The 24,291-nt window shown below is 38.3% G+C and overlaps 1 protein-coding gene across 5 annotated transcripts in view; it reads left to right on the plus strand.

Moving 5' to 3' along the window:
* The window catches only part of DACH1 (dachshund family transcription factor 1), a 482,576-nt gene that overhangs the window by 211,430 nt on the left and 246,855 nt on the right, over positions 1–24,291 (plus strand). For all 5 annotated transcript variants that reach the window (XM_082247025.1, XM_082247026.1, XM_082247027.1 and 2 more), the window contains exon 2: positions 22,302–22,417. In XM_082247025.1, the coding sequence (XP_082103151.1) occupies positions 22,302–22,417 (116 nt within the window). The remainder of the gene's footprint in view (positions 1–22,301; positions 22,418–24,291) is intronic.

Raw genomic sequence — 24,291 nt, forward strand, 5'->3', positions numbered from 1 at the left:
ATGAGACTCCCACCACCATACTTGACTGTAGGCAAGACACACATCTCTTTGTACTCCTCACCTGGTTGCCACCACACACGCTTGACACCATCTGAACCAAATGAATTTATCTTGGACATGGTTCCAGTAATCCATGTCCTTAGTCTGCTTGTCTTCAGCAAACTGTTTGCAGGCTTTCTTGTGCATCATCTTTAGAAGAGGCTTCCTTCTGAGACTACAGCCATGCAGACCAATTTGAAGCAGTGCGCAGCGTTTGGTCTGAGCACTGACAGGCGTACCCCCCCCCCCCACCCCTTCATCCTCTGCAGCAATGTTGGCACAACTCATACCTCTATTTCCCAAAAACAATCTCTGGATATGACGCTGAGCACGTGCACTCAACTTATTCGATCAACCATTGCGAGGCTGGTTCTGAGTGGAACCTGTTCTGATAAACCACTGCATGGTCCTGGCCACTGTGCTGCAGCTCAGTTTCAGGGTTTTGGCAATGTTCTTATAGCCTAGGCCATCTTTATGTAAAGCAACAATTCTTTTTTTCAGATCCTCAGAGAGTTTTTTGCCATGAGGTGCCATATTGAACTTCCAGTGACCAGCATGAGAGAATGAGAGCAAAAACACCAAGTTTAACACCCCTGCTCCCCATTCACACCCGGGACCTTGTAACACGAATGAGTCACATGACATCGGGAAGGGAAAATGGCTAAAAGGGCCAATTTGGACATTTTGACTTAGGGGTGTACTCACGTTTGTTGCCAGCGGTTTAGACATTAACGGCTGTGTGTTGAGTTATTTTGAGGGGACATGAAATTTACACTGTTATACAAGCTGTACACTCACTACTTTACATTGTAGCAAACTGTCATTTCTTCTGTGTTGTCACATGAAAAGATATAATAAAATATTTACAAAAATGTGAGGGGTGTACTTACTTTTGTGAGATGCTGTATAAAATATTGGCCAACATTATTCTGCTTAACACAAAGTGCTACAAAGTCTAATTGAGCTAAATATTGTAGACCTTATTTTTTTATGTAAAAAGACTAAATTGTTTTAACTGGGGTTTGTCCTGTAACATATACAGAATATACCAGAAATTTTCACGAGGGGATTGTGAAGAGTCTTTGGTGCAGTAGCTAGTTAAATGCAGGCATATTAGAGGAAATAAAAAGCGAAAAACAAATCAAAGAGATGACCCTTTAGAATGCTATATTGGAATTACTTCCTGCCACACACTGACAAAACTAAATGAACCTTTTCTGACCCTTGACTCAGCGAATCTTGAAAAGTGCATTTTGAAAATATAAAGCATAGAAGCTATGCCGTGTTTTGCTATGTTTTTCTTTTTCCTTTATTTTTATGGGTCCTGGCAATTTCTAAAAGACCTTGTTTTCATTTCTGGTCACCACCTCAGCAAACTAATCAATGAGGCATGAACTGCTATCTGCAGTGAAAGAAATGAAAAATAAACCACAGATAATCCCTCAGTTAAAAGGTTATTCTGTGCGATAAAAGCTATTTTGTTAATTTATTTACTTTCTGGTACAGAGAGATAAAGTGAAGGAACAATTAGAGAATTCAAGTTAAAGGGATTTTAAAGGGCAGTGACGACTTCATATTTTATGCCCCTCAATTGGCGGTTTGGTCGGGTACGTAAAACCATTGTTCTTTAGACAAACCCACTTACCGACAAAAAGTGAATTTCATGCAGTGTAGAGGTAAATATGCCAGTATAGATTTATCCATTCAATAGTTTTCTTTTGGCATTGTTCACATTCTCACTAGGTTTGTGTTCTATGTCTTGTAAAATAAATGGGACAGCAAATACCTACAGTTGTCAGGAATGCAATCAATCTCTTAAAAGACATTGGAAATTTACTGAAGACTGATTTCCTAGCTTTTTGTTCTTGTTCAGCAGCTTGTGATGTTAAGCTTTTTTTTCAGCTACATGAACAAACATTTAGGCCCCAGTAAAGATTACCACTTTGCTGTAATGGTCAAGTTGGATGGACACTGCTATACTTGATACCCAAATAGTTGTGTGCCATTTTTAGGAGATTCTAAATGATAATCCAAAATTTTTTTTAGGATGCAAAGTAATGTCTTCTCAGTGCTAGTAATCAAATGAATATATGTTAATCTAAGACTGACATGTTGGACTAGACTGATTTCTCCACCTATTGCAGTAAGCAAGTGGCCTTAAAGAAGAATTATGGATATACAGTAAACCCCCCTCCATTACGGGGGTTACGTTCCGGACCCAGCCGCGAAAAGTTAAAATCCGCGAAATAGAAAAACCCTATTAGAATGCATTGTAGGCATGTTTTTTTACTGTCACTGTACGTGTAAAAGCATTTTAAGGTCTTTAAACACACTTTTAAAACAATAGAAACTCATTTAAACACATAAAAGATACTGAGAGACATAGCAAGAGCTATGGAAAACACAAAAATATTTCATTTTTAATGATTTATATAGTAAAATAATATTACAAAAAAAACCGCAATATACCGGGACCGCAAAAACGGAACCGCGATGGAGCGGGGGTTTACTGTAGATATTTTGTACATAGTTACATTGGCCCAGTTTTGACATGTACAGTATATATCATACCTGGTGGATGCCATTGCAAGCTGGAAAGTACTATAGTAGATACTGCTTCTCCAGTGATCTTCACTTGCTTCCAGATCCTATCCTGAGAAGCTGTCCTGCTACATTCTGTACACAGGAGCTCAGGTGTTTGGCACGGCACCTTGCAGAAAATGCTCTGCATTGTACAAGGTGCAGAAATGGGGCAGTGACATCATGTTCTGTGCCTCTTCCAATCAGAGAACGCTTTGCATTCATTTAGAGAATGCAAAACATTCTCTGTATGATGCTCAGTGGTTGACCTCCTGTGTTCAAAATGCAGCAAAGCAGTTGCTCAGCATGGCACCTGGAAGCAAGTGTAGATGATTAGAGTAGCGGTATCTACTTCAGTGATTTCCAGCTTCCAGAGACATTGGCCAGGTATGCTAAATGCATACAAGCTGGATCAATATAACATATATATATATATATATATATATATATATATATATATATATATATATATGGATAAAATATCCATACCTAGAATTTATCTATAACACCATTTGAAATGGCACTTAAAAAACACATCTCCTTATATGTGAGACAGTGATACTTTTTTGATAAATTATATTGATTTGTGGAGTCATAAATAAATACCAGTCCTATTTTATTGCATTCTATAGAATATGAACCCTCAAATATAATATGCTTAACATGAATATCCATCCTCTATAACAGGGGTCTCCAAACTATGGTCCTTCAGTTGTTCAGGAACCACAATTCCCATCATGCCTAGTCATGTCTGTGAATGTCAGTTTTACAATGCTTCATGGGACGTGTAATTCCGAAACAGCTGGAGGGCTGAAGTTTGAAGATGTCTGCTCTATAACGATAAAAAGTATATAAATAAAATGTTCTAAATACGTATTTCTGCGTACACTCCAAGATAAGCTTATAATGTATGATGTCAAAAACATAACTTACCACTTATATATCATTAACCACTTTACGACCGCCCACCGCAGATATACTGCGGCAGGTATGACATAGGTATACATTGCTCGCTCTCAGGAGACTAGGAGAAGCCGATGCGTTTGTCAGGCGGCTCCAATTGCCGCCTGACACCCGCGATCGTTCAACGCATAGAGAGAAGAACAGTCAGCTGTTGTAAACACAGCTGACCGTTCTTCTCCCTGGAATGATCATAGAGCCCATGTGATCCTTCTATATAGGATCACATGTCTCTATAGTCATTTCACAAGCCACGCCCCCCCCCACAGTTATAATCACTCCCCTAGGCTCTTATTTAACCCCTTGATCACCCATAATGTTAACCCCTTCCCTGCCAGTGTCATTATTACAGTAGGTTACTGTAGTAAAGTCATTGATCGCCCCAAAAGTGTCAAAAATATCACTCATAAATCTTTCCCGTAGTTAGTAGACACGATAGCTTTTGCACAAACCAATCAAAATACGCTTATTGCAATTTTTTTTACCAAAAATTTGAAAACAAATTGGCCTAAAATGTAAAAAATTTAGTTTTTTCAATTTTTTTGGAGCATGTCATATAGCAGAATGTGAAAAATATTGTTTTTTTTTTCAAAATTGTCGCTCTTTTTTTGTTTATAGCACAAAAAATAAAAATCGCAGAGGTGATCAAATACCACCAAAAGAAAGCTCTATTTGTGGGGAAAAAAAGACATAAATTTTATTTGGGTACAGCGTCGCATGACTGCGCAATTGTCTGTTAAAATAATAAGGGCCTGGTAATTAACGGGGTAAATCCTTCCGGTCTAAAAGTGGTTAACAGTATTTTCACTTTAATATTGCATTTTCCCTTCATTTTTCAGTTGAAGTGCTGCTTTTTTACAAAAAAAAAAAAAGAAAAGAAAAGAAAAGAAAAAAAACATTGGATTTTGTGTTTGTAATTCTTTACTATCCCATTCAGATTTGCAGTTAATGTATTTGACTCTGTAAGAATATTCTAGGCTTTACTGTTTTGCTTCAGTCAGCTACTATTTCCTCAATTCACTAAAGTTATCAGCCAAGCATTAATTCCAATGATCCAGTAAGGGACTTGGAGACATTTGGGTGTATTTGAACTGTTGAACCAGTCAATTTTATATGCTAAGCACATTTTGAATTATATATACAAGGTAATCTTTAAATCATCTGTTAAATTGAGCTAATTAGGTGGTGCCTGGCATGATGGTAGATTCAAACTCTTAAGTTTAAAGATTTAAACATAGGTATTTATGTAGCTCTGATACAGCCAAAGAAATTCCTAAGTGCATCCATCAAGGATTTAAAAGCTAAATTGTTTATTACATCAATATAAAATGTGATTTTGGACAGAATTGCAAAAGTTCTACTTCTACATTTCCAGCTACTTACCCGTAGGTTAGATGGAAAATTAGATAACTTTATGTTTTTTTAGGGTAATCCTGTGTTTAAGAAGAATTGTAAATGTACTAAGCAGCAATGATAAAATCTTCTAGCAGTTAAAAAATCAGAGATTCAGATGAGTAGCCATGTGAAAAAAAATGTTAAGTTATGCTGAGTGTCAAAGGCATAAAAAATTAAAACCGAAGTTAAAACAGCTTATAATTGGCTTTCCCTGCCCCCCCCCCCCCACCCATTTCCCCAACCTGCTAATAATTATTTTTAAATAAAACCTTTCAGTCTGTACATTTCTTTTTAGACCCAATGACATTGTCACTAGGTGTATGTGCTTCTCTATGTCGTGCAGACAGATCATGGCTGGTGATAAGGACCAGTTAAGTGGTGTACATAGCTTCCAGAAGACATCAGAGCCATCTTTAGTTCGTTTAAGAGTTCTCCATTGGCTGTAAGCCATGGGATGGCTCTTAGGAAGAGTTATGCAAGTATCAAACATGTGTTAATGGATGGATATCAGCCTGGAGGAATGAGTTTTCTTAGATGGGCTGCATGTGAATACAGACATCCTGGTAAAGACTTTGTGTGATGTTGAGCATTCATGCTTGAAAGAATGGAAATCCAATGAACCAAAGCGGTGGGCCAGAGACAGTTAAGGTAGATTAGATCGAAGGGTTGATATTCGTTCAGTTCAATATTGTGATAGCTAGTGGGGATGTCTCCTTGTTTCCAGAATACAATAGTGCAGTGGGGAGGATTGTCCCTACCACCTCAAATGTTTGGTTGGGGGAATTAGTTCAGTTTTAAATGGGGTTGGCTATCAAATTACAACTCAGCCCGACATTCTGGGGGAAAGTAGCTCTCCCTTTGTAGACTCCATGGCTCTACTGTCAGTTTGAATGCCAGGCCCATTCAATCAGGGGCTGCTGTTATATGCTCTGTATAAATAACCTCTGCAAACAGTGTTGGTAGGGTTAATTCATGAATACATTGTGAAAATATTGTTACAATGTATTTTGTGTAAGGTTTTTGCCTTGTTAACCCTATAATAATCCTTGATCTGTTGTTATTAACGTCCTCATCCGGTTTTTCTTCCTCTTTTTTGCTTTTTTTTTTTTTTCACATACAAACTATATTTTAGTTTGTGTCCATTTTTTTTTTTTTCATTTTTGCAGCTCCCATTAAAAAAAAAAACAAAAAAAAAAAAAAAAAACACATAGTGTTGGTAGGGTAGGGTTTATTCATGAATGCATTGTGAAAATATTGTTACAATGTATTTTGTGTAAGGTTTGTGCCTTGGTAACCCCATATTTAATATTTGATCTGTTATTATTAATGCCCGCATCCAGTTTTTCTTCTTCTCTTTTTTGCATTTTTTTTTTCACATACAAACTATATTTTTGTTTGTGTCCATTTTTTTTTCATTTTTGCAGCATTTTTGCAGCTCTCATAAAAAAAAAAAAACACAAATATAACATAAAGTTTAATTTATTTGGCACAGAACTTCCCTGTGCTTTGTACCAGAATTTTTAACGCCTTTCTAGAAAAGAGAAACCACAGAAGGAAGTTTGCACTATTGGTGGCTATCTCACCTCACAGATGGAAGAAAAAAAATTGGTTATCACACTAATAATGAAAACCTGTTTCTGCTATTTATGCAAATTAAGTGAGAAAAGGAATAATAAAGAGGCCACCAGTAAAATAAAAATATGTTTATAGTGCAGTTCATTGGTTGCCATTGGGGTTTGTTATTCGGGGTGGGAAAGAGATTTCGCCAGAAGGATGGGGTAGAAGGGGCACCGAGTAGTGACAATTTTTTGTATATATATATATGCTTTCTGATTGGATATGTCTCAGTATAATGGAACTTCTGCCTGTCCCCCAAAAGAAACCTGCCTAAAAATGTAATTTAGAACACAATTACTAAAATGAATACAACTATAATACTGTGTATTCCTCTTGGAGATTTGTACAAACTTAGCAGAAACCATTTTTTGATAATGTTACATAACCTCTTGGAGGGGCTTCAGATGGCGAGAAGCGGGGAGGGGTTTATGATGATGTGACCGCCGTGATTGGCTGTCACGGCGGTCATGTTGCCTAGGTTATGTGTAAATGTGCATACACCCCAATCATTGTAGTAGTATGTACCTATAGACATCTAGATCCTGAGAGATCTTACGCAAAAGAGGTAGTTCCATCCGCAATACCTATTGAAAGGGTTACATCATATATACAAATTACACACTAAACAGTGTTTACAACACATTAAAAGTATGTCACCTGGCTTATATGATATTTATAAATTACCCACAACAACCATATTTACAATACAATGTACAAGTATGGGGTTAGTTTACCTTTCCACTTCAGGTCGGGGCATGGTGCCTGCTGTGTCCCCACACACAAAGAGGAACATAGCTTGGTGACAGAGCATTATATCCCTCTCCTTTCTGTACTGTGGCTAATATAACTCTCCCTAATTGGTCACTGTACCTAGCAAATGTATATTGGGCACAGCCTGATTGTATGAGTCTAAGAAGGCTGCTGTTTACTACCCATGTAGTGATCAGGGTAAAAAAAAGGCCAACCTTTGAAGTGGAACTAACTACAGTAACAGCAACACAACACTCAATACTTTTAATAAATTTCCTTCTAACTGAAATCTAATATAATTTCTAATTACAATATTATTTATAGCTGTTAATGGAGATTTCACATAAACTCATGATGTAATAGGTCACATGATCCTTTATAGTTTTCCGTTAGCCGCCAGTAACTGTGCCGGGAGCGCGCAGAGCATGCTCTCCCAGCACAACTGGATTTGCACTAATGCACGCATATATGTGGCCGCTCAGCGCCAAGACCCCCCCCCTCCCCGACAAGAGGCCACATATTTGCAAGAGGTTAACAAAGATAAACCTTTAACCCTATGAATGCCAATTGGTAAAAACATTTACAAATATTAGGAGGCAAAAGTGGATGGAGACTGCAGGGATTGGATTTGAGAACTGTAGTTTTAAAAATTGCTGCTGCACTTCACTGCACGTCAATGGAAATCACATTATTCTCTATGGTGTCTATTCACATCAGTGCAGCGCAGCAGCAGTATGTTTTTGAAAAGGTTCAAGTGCTACTTTGGTACAGTTTCAGCATGATTTTAATGGAAACACACCAAAAACGCATGTAAAACCCATGTAAAGCTGTACCTGCATTTTTTATGTGTTTTTTCCAGTTTTCTGTATAAAATCCAGCCTTCTCCTAAAAATAAGAATGAAGCATAAAAAATGTGTCAAAAACGCCGCCAAAACATGTGAAGTCACACTGCAAAATGCATCATGCTGCAGCTGCACTAATGTGAACCAAAGCTTAAAGTGGTATTAAACTTAAAAGCAAACATTTCAGCTTACCAGTTCTTAGATGGGATGACTACATTCGTTTTCTTTTTTAGGCTTTCTTTCTATTTTCATCTGGTGATCTAGCCAGTAATTTTGTTGTTTTTTCAACAGAACCAATTCTCTTACAGTTACAGGGATGAGAACAACCATTTACCAATGACAGGGGTGCTCACAATGATCGGCTTTTATTTATCTATGTAAAATTTTTATTGCAAAAAGTAAAAAAAAAAACAGCTGTGACTGATTATAAAGTAGGAGTTGGAGTTCAACTTCAGTTTGTTAGTGTATTTAAATCTGCTAGTCCATCTGCTAGTCCATCTAGCACTCCCCTCCACCCAGACGGACAATGCTACTGCCCAAAGGCACCCCTGTGCTTCTTCATCCAGAATGGGGGCACTCTAATACAGGAGGCGCATTACTGGCCAGATCACCAGGTGACAAGGGAGGGGAAAAGCTTAAAAAAGAAAATGAATGCAGCCACCAAATCTAAGGATTAGGTAAGCTGCAATATATTACATTTTTGGTTTTGGGTGTAATACCACTTTAAAGAAAATACACCATACCTTCATTGGCACTAATCCTAAGATTATACTGGTTATCAAATGTTTTCTTACATTAAAGTTTTTTTTTTTCTTTTTATATAAACTTTGTTCCCATTTATAACTTGTACTTGATATCTCTTATGCTGTATATTTGCCATAGTTTTATGACTTTTGTGAAGCTGTAATATTCATCATCAAGATTCTGTGATTGTTTTACTATGTTCATTCTAATTCAACTGTACTGCATGCTTTGAATTCTCTGATCCAAGTTCAAGAGGGCTGTGACATTTAAGGTCCTTGTTTTATAAGTGATTGGAGAAGTTTTTGTCTATACCAGCTATAACGATTAGAGTGACTCATCATTTTCTTCTCCCAGTGGCAATGAATACACATACTATACTGATTACTGTACCTTTACTCAAGTAGCATTTGATATGCTTCTTGTAGCACTCTTTTCTTGCATAGCAAATTAGAAAGGATATTTGAGACACTTGTGCAGACTCTGATGTGAGTATTATAATATCTAAAACAATATACAAAGAAAAGAGAGGACAAAAAGAAATGGAAGAATAAAGAAAAACAAGAAAGCACTTTAATGACCTGATGTATTAATGAACAAATCTATTGGGTCAAAACTAAAAAAGTGTGAAGGCTAACAAGACTGCAAAGAAAGGTTAAAGTATATCCAAATCCAAAACTTTTTTTTTTTTTTGTGGATGGTTTAGGGAAGGGTTTTAAATCCCTGTCACATTTCGTTTATAGACACCTGTGTCTTATTGTGCCTTCACTCCCTGTATGATAGAAACAGCAGGATTTCAAAAAGAAGGAAATCCTATCTTGTCACAAGTGTCCTCATGTGAACATTTTTCCTTTATTCCTTGACTAACTAGTGATGAGCCAATTAAGCAAAGTTTGATAGGAAGTTCAACAAACCCCATAGGAAGTCAGCGAACCCTGAACATATTGCTGACTGATATTGAAGTCTATGGGATCTCAGTTTTGCTGTTCAGTTCTGACCTTTTTCAAGGCTAATGTGCAAACTAATGTTAAAAACAGTGTATGTAGTTTGGCATTGCCATGGGATACATATACCAATGCATACACAAAGATTCAGTGTGGAGAGTGTCTTTTAATGTGGCTCAACTAAATCCCACCTGCTTTATAGCTGAATGACAGCTACAGCGAGGGCTTTTTTTGCTCGGAGGCCACCATATGATGTCTTCCCATGAGCGCGCTGCCCACGCGCCCCCTGCGGCACTTGGGCGGTGTACTCTGTGATCGCTGAGTCCTTGGGACTCAGCTGATCACAGATCGGGGTAAAGGACCAATCACAGCAGCCCATTACCAGGTGGTCAGCTGTCCAATGGCAGCTGATCATGGTTGTAAACACAAGCCGATAACCGTGTTAAAGGGACATTTACACTAATAATCAGGGTGCTGATTATCAGTGTCCTGATTATCAACGCAGTCCCATCAATGCCCACCAGTGCTGCCTATCAGTGTCCACCAGTGCTGCCTATCAGTGTCCACCAGTGCTGCTAATCAGTGCCCACCAGTGCTGCCAATCAGTATCCATCAGTGCCACTTAGTCCCTCTTTATTAGTGTCACCTATCAGTGCTGCCTATCAGTGCCTATCAGTACTGCCTCTCAGTGCCCATCAGTGCCATCTATGAGTGCCCATCAATGCTGCCTATCAGTGCCACTTATCAGTGCCCCCTATCAGTGCTTATCAGTGCTCATCAGTGCTGTCTCATCAGTGCCCACCAGTGCCGCCTCATCAGTGCCAATCAGTTCCACCTATCAGTGCCCATCAGTGCCACCACCTAGTGCTCAGAAAAATTACCTGTTTGCTAAATTTTATACCAAACTATGAATTTTTTTTTTTTTTTTAATTTTCGGTCTTTTTTGTTTGCTTAGCAAAAAGAAAAAAAACAAGTGGTGATTAAATACCATCAAAAGAAAGCTCTTTTCGTGTGAAAAAAATGATAAAAATTTCATATGAGTACAGTGCTACGTGACTACGCAGTTGTCATTCAAATTGTGACAGCGCTGAAAATTGACCTGGCCAGGAAGGGGGTAAAAGTGTCCAGTAGGCAAGTGGTTAAAGTGTAGCTTTGAAAATACCGAAATCCTTCAAGTAACATGCTTTGAAGATGCCTTAAATTTTCACATGAAGTTACAGAACAGTTTAAATAAAGCCTTTAAACTTTATTGTTTAAAATAAAATGACCGCTAATAAATGACAGATCACCAGGTGGCTTTCGTTTGTAAACAAAATGTGCGGAGATTTTGGGTGACATAATCCCCCAGCCTGCCTTGGATCTGTCATTTTGTGGTTTGGCAAGGTTGGTGATCGGTCACCGTGGGGGTGGAGCTACTTCATTGGGTTGCAGATCATCGTAATTGACGCTGGATCTATATGGTTGAATGATGTGGTTGACACTGGATTTAAATCATAGGATATTATTTGAAATTTTTTCAATACAATTATTTTGTTAATGTATATTCCAATGCCCCTCCCCTCCTTAATCATACCAGGACACTTGCTTTCAGCATTGGAAGGGTATCTTGCATGGAGGACAGCAAAGCTTCTCCCTATTAACTTGCAAGGCACCTTTTCCCAATGTTAAGGTGACAGGGGGCCTCATGCCAACATCCTGTGCCTCAAAAGGAATGTGGTGGTTTGCGGGTAGGGGGCTTACCCAAATCTGGACGCCCTCTTTACAAAAAGAGGCCCCTATATATCCAGCATCCTCTAGGGGAATTAGTAGGTGGCACTTAAATGCCTTTCATTACTTGTCCCCATAAAAAATGTAAAAGTAAATAAAAACACGAATATCATGGCACGATCCTTTACTGGAAAAAGTAAAAAATGTTGCTGTATATCCAGCATCAATCACGTCATCCAGTGATTTCGATTGGCATTATTCATGCCATCTTGAGAACCTAACACCCAATAATGCTGCCACTTCTGCTTCTCTGTCACAAATGGCAGATCTCAGTTTGGCTTCTGTTTGTAAGCAAACCAGATGGGGATTATCAGTTACCTCATTTACCAAATATTTGGTCAATGCTGTTACTCTTGATCTCCAGCTAGTCTTTATACAAATAGAAGCTGGCCTGTTCAGGTAGGGGAACTGATCCATTTTGGTCAAATTGTTGGGTGGGCGCACAGACTGGGTTCAGGTATAACATGAATGGGAGTGGGAAGATGTTGTTCATCCCCAATGGTGACAACTCAAAATGATATATTTGTTCATTCTTTTTGTGCCAGTTTCCAGGACATATATAGAGGGTGAATCTCCTCAGCAGGAACAAGTACTGCGGTAAAAACCTTACAAGGATGCTGACCAATCTGTCCAGAACTAAAATATACTAAAAATACTAAAAATACCAAAGTGGTATGTTCCAAACCTGGAATATTTTAAGATACATATTTTGGCTTTCGTTATTTTCTGAAAAATAACAACTCACTTCATAAATATGCAGGCAGGCATTTTTATTGCACAAGGCCTTTGAGCATGCAGATGGCCTACTATAATAAAAGCTTGTATGCCCTTTAAAGTGTGGTAGTGGTAAGGACATGGTCTGTAATGTTACTGAACTGCTGCAAAGAAAAAACAAGTCTAGCCTTCTCAACAATGGCAAAGTGTAATCCCCCCTGCCTACCCCCAGACCAATTACCATACCATCACTACTGCTTTGACATGTCAGATTTGGTTAATTGAAATAATTGTGTAAAGATTCTCAACTCCTTTAATATATCAGCCTCAATGTATTCCTTCCAGTGTGAACAGTGTGAAATATGTAACTATGTAACAATCTTATAGGTCAAATCTTGTAGATTGGGCCTTTTTTACTGGTAAAGGCCATTTATGTTGAAATATTGATTGTGGATTTGCTTGATTTTATTTACAGGAAATATTTCAGTGTAGAGAATTAGTTATTCAAACAAAAGAATGGAACCAAATCTATGAACTTTTTAAATTAATGTATTCACTGTATACATGTAAATAATAAGAATCATTTAGAATGTTATATTAATCATTAATTTACACTTTTATAGTCATCAAAGCTCTCAAGTTAGCTTTCCTAACACCATGCAAATCTCATTTTTTGGCCCCACAGTTATTCTCTTATTCATTTTCAAAATGCTAAAAGGAAAAAAAAAAAAAAAATAACATTAAAATAACAAAAATTTGTAACAGAAAACCTAAATTAGAAATCGTATTTGTACAACCTTATTGAGACTATGGTAATAAGAAAGAGCAAGATTCCCAAATGGCTGCATCCCCAAACATCTTACATTTCACACTATACCACAATTTTATATGTGCCTATTTAAAACTTTCTCAATGTTCAACCAATAGACCAACAAAATGTAAACATTGTAACATTTTAGGGTAAGTTAGAACCAGAACCCCCATATGAATCAAGAGTGGAAAAGAATCCGCGCTTAGGAAAATATCGAAGGGAGGGGGTAGAAAGCGATTGACTGCAGCCCACTTCAGAATATAACCCACTAGAGATTATATTAGATATATAGAGGAAAAAGGAGAAGTGCTTGGCGCTGCCAATATATGCGTTTAGAAGTGTGGAAGGTAGAAGCTAGTATAGACAACACAGATGTCACAAATATTATAACTATTATGCACGTTTGAAAAAATGAATATTGAATAAATAAGTGAGGTTTTAAATGAGGTAAAAACAGGAATAAAGTGTAAGAGCATAAAACCTAAAGCCCAATATTTAAATGTATAAAAGTAAATAGGTATGCAAAAAAAGAAGGTGACATATACATCCACAATATACTCTAGTAAAAGATATATATATATATAGTGCCCTTCAAGTGAGGGTGAAGTGGTGGTGTTAAAACAATAAATAAATATATAAATTCAAAAATGGTATTATAGTGCAGTGGCTATTAGGTGATATGTAACACAGGTGTATAAGTGATAATAAAAAGGTAGAGTAGAAAAAATTAATATATATAAATAATTTTACAGTGACTTGAGTGACCATAAAGTGACATGTGCAAAAAAGGAAAAGAAACCTCAATCCCAAGCCTGGGAAGAGAGAGTGCCCAATATGGTTCCCCAAAAATGACAATGGGGTGGGCCACAGATGGAGGAAAATAAATCCAAAAAATTAATAATAAAAAATGCATTTTTTATTATTAATTTTTTGGATTTATTTTCCTCCATCTGTGGCCCACCCCATTGTCATTTTTGGGGAACCATATTGGGCACTCTCTCTTCCCAGGCTTGGGATTGAGGTTTCTTTTCCTTTTTTGCACATGTCACTTTATGGTCACTCAAGTCACTGTAAAATTATTTATATATATTAATTTTTTCTACTCTACCTTTTTATTATCACTTATACACCTGTGTTACATATCACCTAATAGCCACTGCACTATAATACCATTTTTGAATTTATATATTTATTTATTGTTTTAACACCACCACTTCACCCTCACTTGAAGGGCACTATATATATATATATCTTTTACTAGAGTATATTGTGGATGTATATGTCACCTTCTTTTTTTGCATACCTATTTACTTTTATACATTTAAATATTGGGCTTTAGGTTTTATGCTCTTACACTTTATTCCTGTTTTTACCTCATTTAAAACCTCACTTATTTATTCAATATTCATTTTTTCAAACGTGCATAATAGTTATAATATTTGTGACATCTGTGTTGTCTATACTAGCTTCTACCTTCCACACTTCTAAACGCATATATTGGCAGCGCCAAGCACTTCTCCTTTTTCCTCTACAGAACCCCCATATACCTTCATATTAAAAGACAATCAATATCGTAACACAGTAACATAGTTAGTAAGGTTGAAAAAGAAAACATTCCATTCAGTTCAACCAATAGAAAATAAAAATAAAAAATAAAAAGTAGAAAACCTCCATGTACAGAACCATTTACCCACAGTTGATCCAAAGGTAGGCAAAAAAACAAAAACAAAACCCAACAAATCATGGTCCAGTTTGCTTCAGCAGGGAAAAAAAATCTTCCTGATCCCAAAATTGGCAATTGGATATTCCCTGGATCAACAATCTCAAGTGTTAATACTTATACATTTTAAAGTAGAACTGTGTTTAAAAAAGAAAAGTTATGAATTGGCAGGTTTTTATTGCAAAGGAGACATGCTATGTATCTTCTGCATTAAAGTGGTTTGTAACTCAAAAAAACAAAAAAAAAGATCATGTTCCTTTAAGGCATGATCTATAGCAGTGATGGTCAACTTTGGCACCCTAGATGTTATGGAACTACAATTCCCATGATGCTCAATTATACTGCATAATGCATGAACATCATGGGAAATGTAGTTCCAAAACATCTGGGGTGCCAAGGTTCTCCATCACTGATCTATAGCAGAGTGCTTGTGCTGTGTATTTTTTTTTTCTTTCTATCATGTAAAATACCTGGTTGTTCCTGCCTTTTCCTATGTCCCCCTGCCTGTGCTTACCACGGTAATCATGGCTACTGAGCCATGATTACCATGGTCAGGTTACGTGCCCCTCCATAATCACACTGCTCTGCTGTAAAAGTCTCTTGTCCCTTCCCTCTTATCCTCTTCCCCTCTCTCCCTGCCTGTCAGAGTAAGGGCGGCTCTCCTTCCCACCCCCTCCAGCTGCTATTCAGCTGCAATATGCAGCAAATATACTTGTATCCTCCGGAATATGCTGCCATTAACAATGATATATGTTTTTTTTTTTTTAAATGAAAAATACCTTTTCCCAAACCACGGCTGTGCTGTCACGTGATCCCTCTGTGCTGGCCGGCTTACGTCACATGGGAATCTCAAACCTTCCCGCTTCTTTCCATAGATTGGGGAAGATGAGCACAGGGGGATTATGTGACCGCACAGCTGCGGTGTGATTAAAGGTATTTAGCCTTTTCATTATAGAAAAACCATATACACTATCGTTAACATCAGCATACTCCCAAGGGGATACATGTGAAGTCACCTAGTGACTTTACAAACGTTTTAAAGCTGCTTACCTGTCTGTTTGCGCTGTACACTGAGCTGTGCATGAACAGCTCAGTGTACAATTTCAACATCTGCCAACATAAATGCACTCCTTCGCATGAATGAGAGTGATTTCATCTTTGCCCAGCTAATTTCAGCACCTTCCAAGATAATTGCACTCCTTCGCATGCGCAAGAGTGATATCATCTTGGCTGAGCCAATTTCAGCACCTGCCAAGATAATTGCACTCCTTTGCATGCGCGAGAGTGATGTCATCTTGGCTGAGCCAATTTCAGCACCTGCCAAGATAATTGCACTCCTTCGCATGCCCGAGAGTGATGTCATCTTGGCTGAGCCAATTTCAGCACCTGCCAAGATAATTACACTCCTTCGCATGCGCGAGAGTGATGTCATCTTGGCCCAGCCAATTTCAGCACCTGCAAAGATAATTGCACTTCTTCGCATGCGCGAGAGTGATTTCATCGTGGCCCAGCCAATTTCAGCACCTGCAAAGATAATTGCACTCCTTCGCATGCGCGAGAGTGATGTCATCGTGGCCCAGCCAATTTCAGCACCTGCCAAGATAATTACACTCCTTCGCATGCGCAAGAGTGATGTCATCTTGGCTGAGCCAATTTCAGCACCTGCAAAGATAATTACACTCCTTCACATGCGCGAGAGTGATGTCATCTTGGGCCAGCCAATTTCAGCACCTGCAAAGATAATTGCACTCCTTCGCATGCGCGAGAGTAATGTCATCGTGGCCCAGCCAATTTCAGCACCTGCCAAGATAATTACACTCCTTCGCATGCGCAAGAGTGATGTCATCTTGGCTGAGCCAATTTCCACACCTGCCAAGATAATTACACTCCTTCGCATGCGCGAGAGTGATGTCATCGTGGCCCAGCCAATTTCAGCACCTGCAAAGATAATTGCACTCCTTCGCATGCGCGAGAGTGATGTCATCCTGGCCCAGCCAATTTTAGCACCTGCCAAGATAATTACACTCCTTCGCATGCGCAAGAGTGATGTCATCTTAGCTGAGCCAATAAAAATGGCCGAAGATTGGTACCCAGAAGAAGACCAGCCAGAGATGTCAGTAGCCAGTAAGGGAGCTCCAGATCATAGCATCCCTGGAGTAGAAATGACAATAGTTCCATATTAATATCCACCTATATTTAGTGCATTTATAGTTACAATATATGCATGTATAAAAAAAAAAAATCATTTTATAAACATATGTTTCCTTCTGCGGATTGTCAGAGAAATCTGGAAATCATTGCAATTTAGTATATTATCCGAAACAGATAATTTTGGACAAATCATGTTTCTCTAAGTTTCTTGAATATGATTGCACCAGATTGGATCAGATTGTTTGAGAATGCAGAGATTAATGAATTTAGGAATCCCTTGCAGATCAGGAAAATGTTCTCGCTCATATTCAGAAGTTCCTGTAAGTATCTGATTTGCAGCGATTCACAGGCCAATCGGATCTTCTTTTATTCAGTTTTACATATTTCAATGGAATGTTCTTCTGTAAACAAACTTCATTGTTTTAATCATTTCGTTATGTAAATGGCAAACATGGAAACAGGATGCGTGTATGATGTCAGCATTCCCTGGTGAGCTGTGTCCAGCAATCAGGTATATTCAAACGGATCTTTTAATAGAGTTGATAAAGTTTCAGAAAAATTTGATAGCATTAGCAGCCGTCAGCACGATAGCATCAGGTTCTAACTTGCCGTGCTAGGTCAACATGTACCATGGCCATTATAGGAGGAAGGTTCAGGGAAAGTTCAGTTCTATTGTTTTACCATGGTTACAAAACATAAAATGAGAGAAATCCTGTATTTGTAACATATTGCTGCCTCTGGGCTCTGGAGGTTGTATGTTCTCTTTTTTCTTCCTTAAATTGAATGCAGTAATACAAACCTTGTGATTATCTTTAGTGTAAACAAAGGAATATCCTCTGATCACTTCTAAAGTAAAACACAGATGTTTTTGGTTGACTGTTGATGTCATTAAGCTAAATGTTTATCTTTTATGTATTTGATCCTGTAAGCTTCCAGGGATCCAATTTGTTACTAAGTCAATAGAAAAATTAAATTTATTCATGCAGTAATTGCTGTAAAGTAAGTTTGAATGAATATGAATTTCTGTTCTTGGAATAGAAACACAGTTCTTCGTGAAATGTATTTATTTATTTTTTTCACTTTGATCCTTCTTGGTTTTAAAAAGTGCTAATGGATTCATATCCTAGAAAGACCAGCCACAAAAAAGGAGGAAGGTGCAATTTATGGATGTGTGTGTGATAGCACATCATGAATGTTCCTAAAGCCAGATGTCCAGTATAGGAAAACTTTTAAATATATAGCTTGTTCATAGAGGCTTACATCTTTGTATCTGACTGTGGAAGTTTTGAAGTGTTTTACCCTATTTTATGCCGCCCTACTAATATATTCATAGCGCTTTGTGTTTACATTGACCAGGTCATTGTATAGGTTAGTGTAATGAGATGTGCTTTACTTTTTGTATTCAGCTGTGCTGGCCGATAAAGGATATCACTGTAGTGCACACTGTTTATCTGATCTGGCTGGCTACATATTTTCTCCAGTTATATTCATTATTTGTTTGGCCAATAGGAAAATGGGCCAAAATTGAGCAAAACAGTTGTGCAATGTATGATACGCTGAGTAAGTGCTGGAAGCGGTATAAAGACAGACTCTACTTCTTAAAGCAATGAATAATGAGATAATAAATTTAAAGGATCTATTGGGGTATAAGGCTCCATGACACTGGGCTTAAAAAATGCCATTTCTCTTAGCAGAAACGAAAAGAAAAACCCCCTCATATAGAGCATTTTTTTTGCACAGAGTTTAGGCGAGTTTAGGAGGGTTTTGCGTTTTTTTTCTGCCAGAAAGCATCAATCAAAAATCAAACCAGAAGGGTTTTGTTTCCTGCCTCTAAAGGTTGAGCCTAAAATATGCCTGTAATTGTTCTTATGTTTATGGACACATAGAAAAACATTGAGCTGCTTCTACAGGCAAAACACAAAACTGTAGAAGCAGCAGTTCTTAAGTCAGCGTGGATGGACCCTATTTGTGTATTTTACTCCCTAATTACTAAATATTGAATAAGACCTATTACTACGTGTCAATCCTAATTTATGGGACTATTGCATAATGGTTCTTTGCTGGCCATAGTTTTTTATTTTTTTCCATTCAGCCAGTGGGCTGAATGAAAGGTTCTTCCATCTGCACGAGCGTGATGGATGAAGGAATCTCCCCACAGGACATTGTATTTTTATAGTAGGATCCTCCGCTGATCAAGAAAAATTTACCAACATGTGTCTCCAGTCATCGACTTCTGTCAAACAAGGATGTCCACAAACTAATCAAAATTTGAACGGTCCCTATTGAATTTCCTGGTTTTTAATAAGTGTGTGGCCAGATTGTTTTTTTTTTTTGACAGGTAGAAAACTCTACTGAATAATACACAAAATACAGTATCACAGTCAGTAAAATACATTAAGTTGTGTATAAGTTTCAACGTATAGAAAAAAGGGAAAACAAGACCATTCCAGAATAGAGTACAATTCTTACTTAGGGCTAGTATTGAACAAAACATATCCTGCATCATAGCATCACAAGTGTACAGTTCCAAAGCCTTTTGCATACTCCCACATCAGAAGAGTAATTCCTCGTACACACGCACCGATTGTTGGCCGACCGATCGGCCGTCTTTTGTCCAATGTTGTTGTGTTGGTTGAAATGTGCTCTAGACTGCACACGAATTTTATCGGCCAACAAAAACCAACTTCAGAAGTGATGTCATGTTCTGGTTTACTTTTCATGTGTTTTTACTTCTCTGAGCATGTGCAGTCTTGCTCATCACATTTTTGTCTGCCGAAATCTGTACTGACTGAGGAACAATCGGCTGTTCTGTTGATGGCCAACAAAAATTTTAAAGCATGCACACCAGATTTTGTTCGGCCGAAAAGTCACAGTCGGTTGTCGGAAGCATCATACTAACAAGCCGATAATCGGCCGATCGGACATTGGCTGAAAATTCACAGCCAACAATTGTTGCGTGTGTACGAGGCTTAAGGCAAGATACAATAAACTTCCACAGCCCAGAAGGACAAAACATGCACATAGGTTACATGAAGAGTATAGTTAGGTAGTGACAAGGTGGCTGAAGGTGTAATTACCGTCATCACTACATACATTATAAAACACATATTCGGTCCTCAAGAGATGAGATTTTGAGGCAATCCAAACAATTTTATATAAAAATATAAATTTTATTGATGAAGTATAAAAAAAGGCAAATCACAATCATAATCAAGATAAAAACACACAGCATATACTTAAATGGTATGATGGTAATACAATGATTTAAATAATACTCAAAAAGCAAAGAATGGCATTCCAGAGCACAGCTGAAAATCAGCTTAGATGAAGTTGCCCATCTCTTAAGAATCGAATATGTGTTTTATAACCTGAAGAGTATAGAGCCAGGTCCAGCAATGTAATAAATTGGAGACCATTTCATTATTCACGAGTAAAAGGAGGAGGGTAAGGCCAGCTTTAGGTGTAAGGCTTTGCCTAGGGCCACACAACACAATAACAAATAAAATCTGTATGTTTTTTTCTTTTCTTTTTTTTTAATTATTTAAGGATAAAAGGTTATTGGCCAATTAAGAGGTGTTCAGTTTAAGAAAAATAAATGTTTGGGCTATTACATTTTGGTTGTGCACCCTCATGGCATCAAGTCATATTACAGTCAAGACTCCAAGCTGCAAGTTTCGGAGGATAAAACCATTTGGGGTTGAGTTACGAAAACTGGAGAGTGCAAAAGCTGGTACAGTTGTGAATGGTAGCCAATCAGCTTCAACTTGACAAAAACTGGAAGCTGATGGTTTCTATGCAGAGCTGCACTGGAATTTGCACTCCAGCTTGAGTTAATCAACACCTTTGTCTTAATTATTTGTGTCCTATTTGTTTGAGTTTATTTTTATTCTTGTTAGGCATGGCATACCACGGGTTGCAGGAAAGAAATTGCAAAAATCCCTCATCAACACAGTCAGTGCTGTCGGGGGGAAACCCTTCTGCCAAGCAATTGTCTGCTGTCGGTGGGGGGGGGGGGGGGATGCAGGCAGGTGGGAGAAGCCATTCCCGCTGGGAGAAGACAGCTGCTATAGCCGCTAGTGATAATATCAAGAGAATACGGCAGGCTGGTTGTACCCAAGTTGATTGACCGATTAACTTGGTACATTCAGCCTGCCCTTTAACTGTTCAAAGGAATCGGCCGAGATTCGAACAGTGTCCCGCTGGCCTTAGAGGTTTATTTGTTACTAATGGGCTGTAGTTTCTGCAGGGCTTTATGGAGAAAGACTTCACCTTTTTTATTATTGTGCCTTTTAGTGATATAGGATATTTGGTCATTGAAAACTGTCTTACTTTATATTGGGAAGCCAGTTGACTTGTCTGTGTGTTTTCTTATACAGCTAGAACACATGCAATGCATTCCTAAATTCTAACTTTTTTTGCCCCCTTTGATCATGTGAAATATAGAAATCAATTAGTTGACAGCAAGGGATGGCTATGATAGTATACAGTTTATTTTCCTTTTCCTTCTCAGGGCTTTGAATATACTACGCGGTACACCACCGGGGCAAGAGCTACATGTAATAGCATGTTCTCATTCTCCTGGGGGAAAGGGTTAAACCATAACTTGAATAATCTTTAAATGACAAAAAATAAAGAAATTGTAAGACCTTTTCACACGTTAGATATGTATTGTCATTTATCATCTAGATATCAGGCTAGCAGTGTGAAGTAATAAAACATATCATCGAAAAATGTGCTATAGGTCTGAATCACTCTTTCATTCCACCTCCTAGCTAACTGTAGTATTAAATCAAACAAGCAGAACATTTCCTAAGGCAGCCATTGCCTTTTAATTTCCTGAAGAACCTTAAAATATCATTCATTACAAGTACTACACATATTTGGTTTTTAAAAGTCTCATAAATCAATAGCAGGCTGACTGTAATAATTATTACAAGTTAGTGCATAATTTTCATGCTGAAGGCTGCATGCAGAACTTTAGCATATGCAAACGAGGCAATTCAAACTGTGTATAGATATTAATATGAAGAAGCAGGTAACGAGGTACAGGCTATGAATTATGCATCAGGAGCGGCTGATCTTCAATGAGGAAAATGAATTCAGCATGTAATCTAATTAGTGATGGAAGTCTATTACATCTAACTGCAAAAGCAACCGTCCTTGAAACAAATTTATTTACAGTCCATGTTACCACTTGAAACAACTTCCAAATGATGTTTTAGGCAGTCATTTTTATTTATTTTTTCTTACACATGTTTCTCTGCTTTCAGCTCCAGACCAGGGAGGCCTCCTAAAAGGACACAGAGTGTAACCTCACCCGAAAATCCCCATATAATGCCCCACAGTGTGCCTGGCTTAATGTCTCCTGGAATGATTCCACCCACAGGTACAGTACAATTCACTTTTAACTCAGATAGGAAAAAAGCAGGCTAACTGAACTTATAGCAGGATGCATAACCAAAGGGTTTCAAAGGGCACAATAAAGTACCTGCAGGTGCCTGCATGTCAAGTTGGTTTCCTTTGCATCTGACTGCCCCCATATTGTGGGCCATGTACATACATCTGCCCAGCTTCCTTGGTAGAGAGCCTACTCCTTCCCCTCCTATGCCTAGATGTTCTGTCATTGTGATGAGCAGTTCCACCGGCCAATGGTAAGGCTCAGGAAGCAGAAATACAAAGATCTTGAGCCAGGGAGCTACATTGCATGCCAGATCAGCCTAGGATTTGGGTTTCAGGAGCAATCAACAAGAAAACTAACTGGATATATTATTAAATCAGGTTTGCCTTACCTAAAAGAAGGCACCTAAGAGCAAGAATAACCAAACAGTGACCTATTATGGTTTTCCCATTGATGTACAGGGCTGTGCTCCTCTAGACTACTTTTTGATTACTGTCCCTTGGTGTATGGATCACAGGTTACAATAATCATAACCATGTCAGGCAGCCATAGCCCTTTACAAGCTCAGGTAACTAACACATCTGAGCTTGTAAAAGGGCATGGTTTTCTGTGATCGCTGTGATTATTGTAACCCATAACTCATGCAATGAAGTGCTTTACATGTATCCCCAACTTTTTGGACCTTTTCTATATACCTGTAGGTTACGTGAGGGTTCTTTCTAGTTGTGTTTGTTGTACTCTGTGTCACTAATGCTGCATACATACAGCATATGCAAACACACACAGACACACAACACACTCATATGGAAAATGACAACATGCAAATAAAAAATAACATTATAATTCTATCTGCCTTTTGTATTGTATTGTATTGCTCCTCACAGTAGCTGGGTCTTTTGGAAAGCTATGTGCTATTAGGCATCTACCCAGCTTCCTGCACGCTAGTTCTGAGAATTAAGGGCCCCTCACCTGCCTGTAAATGACTTGCCCAGCTACCTCTGCCTCATAAGGTGTCCCCTCTATGAGCTTAGGAGTAGTAAAGTAGAGAAACATATCTTCCCTGGGTGTGTCAAGGAACCCAGGCAATTGTGGGATAAGGAGTTAAAGGGGACTTTACTTCGGTCCATTCTCATCTGATCTCCCCATAGAGCACAGAGCGGAGATGGAGCTGTCATCTGCCTGCTCAGCGGGGATTGGTGGATTGATCCCCCGCTGAGCAGAACGGACTCCGTCTGGCGCACCGCCCATGTGAAAGGAGCCTTATACTGTACTTCAAATAGGAAGAGCAGCAGTGAGTGAATCACCCTGGATTAGGAAGTGTGTTACACACACACTATATACCATATATACAGTACCTGTATACACAATATGTACTATATATATATATATATATATATATTTATTTTTTACCAGTATATATACAAACAGTATACAGTGTGTGTGTGTGTGTGTGTGTGTGTGTGTGTGTGTGTGTGTGTGTGTGTATTAGGCTTTATCCCTTTTAAGCATAAACTGTTTTTTAAGACAGATGTTTTTTTTACTCTAATGCATTCTCTGCATTGAGGTAAAAAACCGTGTGCAAGCAGCTTCCCCCCAGACACCCCCCCCTCCTTATACGTACCTGAGCTTGATCTCGATCCAGTGAGTAATGCAAGAGATGCGCATGAGAGCTGGGGCTATCTCTCTCTCCTCATCGACCTAGACACAGCATTGGGAGCCAATTACAGCCAGTGAGGAGGGGGCAGGGCCCAGGGGTTTATAGACACACAGAAACGGCTCTAAAGTTTAGTTCCACCCAAAAGTTACCCCCGACATGCCACATTTGGCATCTCATTTTTTTTTTTTGGGGGGGGGGCGGGTAC

This window comes from Pelophylax lessonae (genome assembly GCF_965119305.1).
Source record: "Pelophylax lessonae genome assembly, chromosome: 2".
NCBI classification, from domain to species: Eukaryota; Metazoa; Chordata; class Amphibia; order Anura; family Ranidae; genus Pelophylax; species Pelophylax lessonae.